The sequence below is a fragment of the Limulus polyphemus genome, unplaced genomic scaffold (genome assembly GCF_000517525.1).
Source record: "Limulus polyphemus unplaced genomic scaffold, Limulus_polyphemus-2.1.2 Scaffold4422, whole genome shotgun sequence".
In the NCBI taxonomy this organism is placed as follows: Eukaryota; Metazoa; Arthropoda; class Merostomata; order Xiphosura; family Limulidae; genus Limulus; species Limulus polyphemus.
In genome coordinates this window covers 1,324-7,688 of record NW_013670032.1, presented here as the reverse complement: position 1 = coordinate 7,688, position 6,365 = coordinate 1,324, and the positions used below count along the sequence as shown (strand labels likewise).

At 35.7% G+C, this 6,365-nt stretch overlaps 1 protein-coding gene across 1 annotated transcript; it reads right to left on the bottom strand.

The window, feature by feature from the left end:
- Positions 1–4,591: 4,591 nt before the first annotated feature.
- On the bottom strand, positions 4,592–5,529 carry LOC106471122 (transcriptional regulator ERG homolog; the record flags this gene model as incomplete). Its single annotated transcript, XM_013931710.2, has 1 exon — positions 4,592–5,529. A coding segment is annotated over one exon (554 nt), but the record flags the coding sequence as incomplete, so codon positions are not given.
- Positions 5,530–6,365: the final 836 nt, after the last annotated feature.

Below are 6,365 nucleotides of genomic sequence, written 5' to 3'. Positions count from 1 at the left end.
ATTTTATTTTGCCTAAGCCTAACTCGTTAATACAGCGCATACAACATTAAAAACGCATCTCAAGATTAAAATCCTACTTAGGTGTACGAGCTTATTTCAGTAAATTATTTTGATATTTATGTCAAACAAGAAAAGTTTGATTGTTTTGTGAACACTAGAGGTCGCTCTCCTGTTACAGTACATCGTACACTCTGCACAGTAAACATTTTACCATATCTCTCAATAGATGGAGACACTAAATGTATCTTAGTGTGTAATAGAATTTTCATACGCAATGATATAAGCTACTTATATTTGGTTTGAATAAAGCGATTTTAATATTTTTCTGTGTGAACAATTATATATATATTAATCCTTATATTGATGTTTTATAAGTCGTAAAATAAAATAAGTAATCTCTCATTTTACAGAAACAGAAGTTTGAAACTAACGGACAAAGATTATCTAAATCAATTCTATCCTAGTTAGTTGACATATTGTGTGAGAATTCCACGAACTTAAATTATTTATCTATTGAAATAATAATAATAATAAACAGAAATAATTTTTGTTTTGATAATTATCTCGAATCTAATAAAAATACCTTATCGACAAACTTACAAATCAGTGTAAGTGTTAATGTATTTGTTGTATAGAGCATAGAGCAGTGGTTCTCAAACTGTGGGGCATCCCACTGGAGGGCGCGATTGTTTTTTTAGAGGTGAGTCATCAATGGCGGTATATATATGGGGTGGTGGTGGCAAGGTGTATCACAGAGAATAAAAGGGGAGAACGACCTCAAAAATTTGAAAAACTTTGGTATGTTGGAATACCACAGAGCGTTGGTACAACAAAGAGCGGGAAAAATTTTGGTATTTTTAACACCTCATGCGACTTATTGGCTTAGACGGCCAGCTCAGAGACTCCTGAGGCTTATGGCTTACACTTCATATAGAATTATTTTATCCAGGAAAACAACCAATCAGAAGCACCCGTTACCTACACAGCTATTGACAAATGGCTAGTGTAATTGTCGTTGTAATTTTCTTTATTTTTTTTTGGAACAAACCCTCGCAAAGGACTATGTGAGCTGTGTGAACGGCGGAAAATCGAACCTCGGATTTAGCATTGTAAGTGAGGAAACTTACTACTGACCCACCTGGGAATTCATCGTTTCTAACAAAGCGGAAAGTATATTAAAATGTAGATATATCTATTCCAGAAACTGCTTTGGGTTCTGATACCTAATTTACTATATCTATTCCTAAAAACTGACATGTAAAATTGAAATGCAAGCTAGTTAACTAGGTTCCGATATATCTGAAATAATTCTGAGAATAAACGTGATTTAACATTTATAATATTGCCGAAGTAAAGTTTTATGACAAATAAAATTACAAACGTGTAATTTGTTTCGGTTTCTTTTTAAGTTAATTAAACTAGGTACATTTTAGGTAGATAGAACACACGAGCCCCTTTATAGGACAGTGGTGAGTTTACGGACTTACAACACTAAAAATCCGAGATTCAATTCCTCGTGGCGGACAGAACGTAGATACTCTGCTGTAAAGCATAGAAATAGTTGTTAGTTGCAGATGCCAAAAGATATTAGGCTTAGTATTCCAACCACTACTGTGTTTGTTGTATCATAGCCAGCTTGATGAGCTCTGGTTTTAGCGAAACGCGTCGTCGACAATGGATATTACGAATATAGAGTGGTTGGAATACTATTATAATACACTCTAATTTTTGAAAATCTCTAACGGACTAGATAATGAATACAGTGTCCAGAAATATATTGTGACTAGTGGAATTAATTATAATCATGCTTCACCACCGCCATCTTATTTTAGAAATAGTATTTCAATACCGGAAGGTGGTTGCGCCATCTTTGAGCTTACATTCGCACTACTGAGATTCTTAAACCTTTATAAAGGCATTCAAATAAAAAAATATTTTATTTTTGCTAATTTAGGTTTAGGTTTTGTTTTTTATTAAAATAAATAAAAATCTCTGTCTATCATAATATGACTTTTGGTTAGCGATTTAATTTTTATCACATTTGTTCATAAATAAATCATTTTTGTTTCTATATTATGTGGTAAATCCTAACAGCCAGAACTCGTAACACGCCCCCCATCGTTGCCGACGCGACCGAATAAACGTTACATAACGCGTGTTTAGGCCTTTATACGGTTACCCGAATAAAATATTCTAAAGGTTATCAATTTCCTCATCAATTTCGATTATGAATGGCGCGTGACTTTAATGACCTACCACTCCACGAGTAACGAGGCGCTTTCGACACGTACCTCATCTGTGAAATTCATTTTGCTCCCACAAGACGCTAGTTCACGGTCTCGCGCCAACGTGCAAACAATGATCCTTTCATCCTTTTTGTAAACACACACACACATTGAATTGTTTGATCACGTGCTATATGGGAGGTGCTGCACGTGCGAGGAAAAAAAAATCATAAACCAACTGATTTGTGATTAAGAGAGTACCCTGGACCAACATCGTTAACAGGACATCAGTTTGTTAAACCTTATTTTGTTTTCAAGTTTCAGCGATTCTAAATGTTCGTATTTTAAAATAACGGGTTGTTTTTTGGTGACGTTACTTGTGACGTGTCATATATACTTTCAGGTATATTATTGCCCTTCTTACTTCAACCTTCGTTTAGCCATTTCATTCGACAGTTACTTGAAAGAAACCTAATTGTTTGAGCAATATAAATGTATATTTTTCAAATTTCGATTCTTTTATTTATTGAAAGAGAAAAAAACAACAACAACAACAACAGTGTTTTAGAGCCTGGCATGGCCCGGTGGTTATGGCTCTCGACTCGCATTCTGCGGGTTCGAACCCCCTAACCAAACATGCTCGTCCTTCCAACCGTGGGGGCGTTATTATGTAACGGTCAATCCCACTTTTTGTTGGTAAAGAGTAGCCCATGAGGTGGCGGCGAGTGGTGTTGACTAGCTGCCTTCCTTCCCCCCTAGTCTGTCACTTCTAAATTAGAGGCGGCTAGCACAGATAGCTCTCTTGTTTAGTTTGATTTCATTCGGATATTCGCAAAAACTGCACAAGGGCTACGTACGTTAGACATCCCTAAACTTGAACTGATACACTAGATGGAAGGAAGCTAGTCGACAACGCCCACCGCTACCTGTTGTGCTGCTCTAATCGAATAATAGGATTTAAGTGTCAATCTTATAGAGCACTCGCAACTTCAAAATGTAGGTTATGATTTTTTTTTTTCATTTGCGGCAACAAAACACGAACAATGGACCTTAGGCTGGCACGCTAACTTCTAGAACTTCCTTTTTTTTTCATTTGCGCAACTAAACACGAACAGTGGACCTTAGGCTGGCACGCTAACTTCTAGAACGCGCTCGGCTCACTTGGAGATTAAGACGGACTGTTGGACAAGAACAGTCATTTTTATTATCATATTTTATTCGAAGTTCAAACACTTATTTATCCTGTTCCAATGAAGACTTTTCCAACTAAAACAAAGTTAGAAATATAACATTAATAATAAAAACACTCTAAGAAACGAAACATTGTTGTAGTGTTTCAGCCTCGTTCAGAACATTTCAATCAAGAAAATGTTATAAAAAAATAACATTAATAATAAAAACACTCCAAGAATCGAAACATTGCTGTAGTGTTTTAGCCTCGTTCAAAACATTTCAATCAAGAAAATGTTATAAAAAAATAACATTAATAATAAAAACACTCTAAGAATCGAAACATTGTTGTAGTGTTTTAGCCTCGTTCAGAACATTTCAATCAAGAAAATGTTATCAAAAAATAACATTAATAATAAAAACACTCCAAGAATCGAAACATTGTTGTAGTGTTTTAGCCTCGTTCAGAACATTTCAATCAAGAAAATGTTGCTCTTTAAAAATATTTCCTGCGAGCTCGTAATGCTAAAATTCGGGGCTCAATCCTCGCGATAGGAACAGCACAATATCTCATTTTACACGTTTTAAAAACAAACGTAATATAAAACTGAACATCCAACAAAACTCAAACTATTTTTGTCAAACCTATTGCTGTTTATTACGGGGAGTAGCCCCCCACTTGTTGTTCTAAATCACTTATAGAACTCGTATATTATACTCATTATTATTTTAAGCTTTTCTTTTTTTGAAAAGATTCAAATCGTCAGTAACTAGAATCATGTAAAGCCACATCAAGGACCCAGCAAAAGAGAAAAAAAGCAAAGATACTGGTATTTTTAAACTTCAGCCTTAGTTCATAAAACGAACAATTTATTCTTTGGTCGAGATGCTTTTGCGTTAAACTTCAAATTACCTTTCATTACAGGTGAGCTCCATATATTACAGCTTGTGGACGTTTTATGGTTTTGTCTGTTACTGCACTCAGTGTAAAGGTCTGGCAAAAAAGAAAAAAAAAAGTCGCTTATTTTCCCAAGTCAAATGCATAAGTGGCTCCATCTGGGATTAGTGAGATTAACTTTTTTTTTTTCAGTGAATCATTCCATAGAAATATTAATAATCTTTCGTTCAACATTTTTATGTCAGCACAGAGGTCGTCAAGTTTCGTCTCTTCATTAATATTTGATAAGACTACTTGGGAAATGTTAATATCGATTTTATTAATGTGAAACACGAAAAACCAAAATACAGTATAGGTTATAACTACATTACAATTATATATATATATCTAAACAACATTCTAATCTGATCTATTGTTTACACTGTGCTCACGGACTATGTACAGATAACGATGACACCACACCAGATTTTGTTTACGTTCTCAAACTTGCTACAAAATAATGCATTTTACACCAACACCAGCAAAAACTAATACACATCGTCAAGATCGCAACAGTCTGGTTAATATCCAGTCTTTACATCCGATTCCCAACTTCCGGTGTTCCGATTCCTTTCATACATATGTAAAGACAGCCAGTATTAGGCCCTGTGCAAACTTATAACCTCCCTCTCTTCCCTCCTCTTTAGGCATAGTAACTTCCCAATCCATTCCCTCGATGACCAGGGTGTGGGATTGCATGACCTGGTATGTATGGGTTAAGGTTACAAGCTCCAGATGCGCCAGTTGACCAGTAATGACCAGGAACTGTTGTTGACCCAAACAGTGGTGGCTGGGAGTTACCGGTTAGTCCTGTAGGCCTAGCACTCAAATAGTTCATTTTAGAGGTGTGGACGTGGTATGTTGGAAAGAATAGGTCAGACTGGAACTTGTAGGCGGCGGTTTCTCCTGTATTAGGTTGGCAAGCCTGGGCCAAGCCATGGAAATCAAACTTGTACGTGTATCGCTTGCCATGTACTTTAGTCATTATATTTTTGTCGTAGTAGTATCGCAGGGCTCGACTGAGTTTGTCGTAATTCATGTTAGGCTTCGACTTGCGCTCCCCCCAGCGGCGAGCAACTTCATCAGGATCTGTCAGTTTGAACTCTCCGTTAGTTCCTTCCCAAGAGATACAATTCGTGTTGTTGGTGTCGGAAAGAAGTTCCAACAGAAACTGCCACAGCTGAATCTGCCCGCTCCCTGTCGATAAAAAAAAAGGGGTTTTTTAAAGAGACACCTAGAAAATAAAACAAAACATAATAATATTAGGCTTAACATTTATGATAAAAAAAAAAAAAACGTGCAAATCGCGCATTTGATTCTCCGTAATCTAGCCATTCCGGATTTCAGTTCAGAGATGCGTAAGAATAGCGTTTCAGAATTATCTTTTGATCCCTGTAAGAAGGCCTTTTGTTAATACCAGAACTAACCAAGGCCTTTCGTTAATACCAGAACTAACCAAGGCCTTTCGTTAATATCAGAACTAACCAAGGCCTTTCGTTAATACCAGAACTAACCAAGACCTTTCGTTAGTACCAGAACTAACCAAGGCCTTTCGTTAATTCCAGAACTAACCAAGGCCTTTCGTTAGTACCAGAACTACTCAGTTTTTTGTTGCATAACTTTGGTTTCGAATTCGAAATGATCTAATTAAAGGAAATGTGAAAAGAATAATGTGCAATTTACATCGTAATTTTCATTCCACTGTTTTATGTCTTGTAATGTTGTGCCAGCTTTCGACATTTAAACATGCATTTTTGCTGACACTTTTATTTAAAATAACTTGTTGCCATGATTTCTGTCTGTGCGTATTCAAAGTTTCTTTGAATGGAAAACCTAAGTTTGATCTAAGACAAGAACTAAGATCTACAAAAAAAAAGAAAGTTAACTGTCTGTGTCCCTTTATATTCGATTTTGACTAAGAAATAAAAAAAAATTAAATCTTTAGAAAATCGAATTAAGATAAGGAAAAAAACCCAAATCTTTATAAAGTGTAACTGATAAATGGAAAACATATGAATCTTTAGAAAATCAAA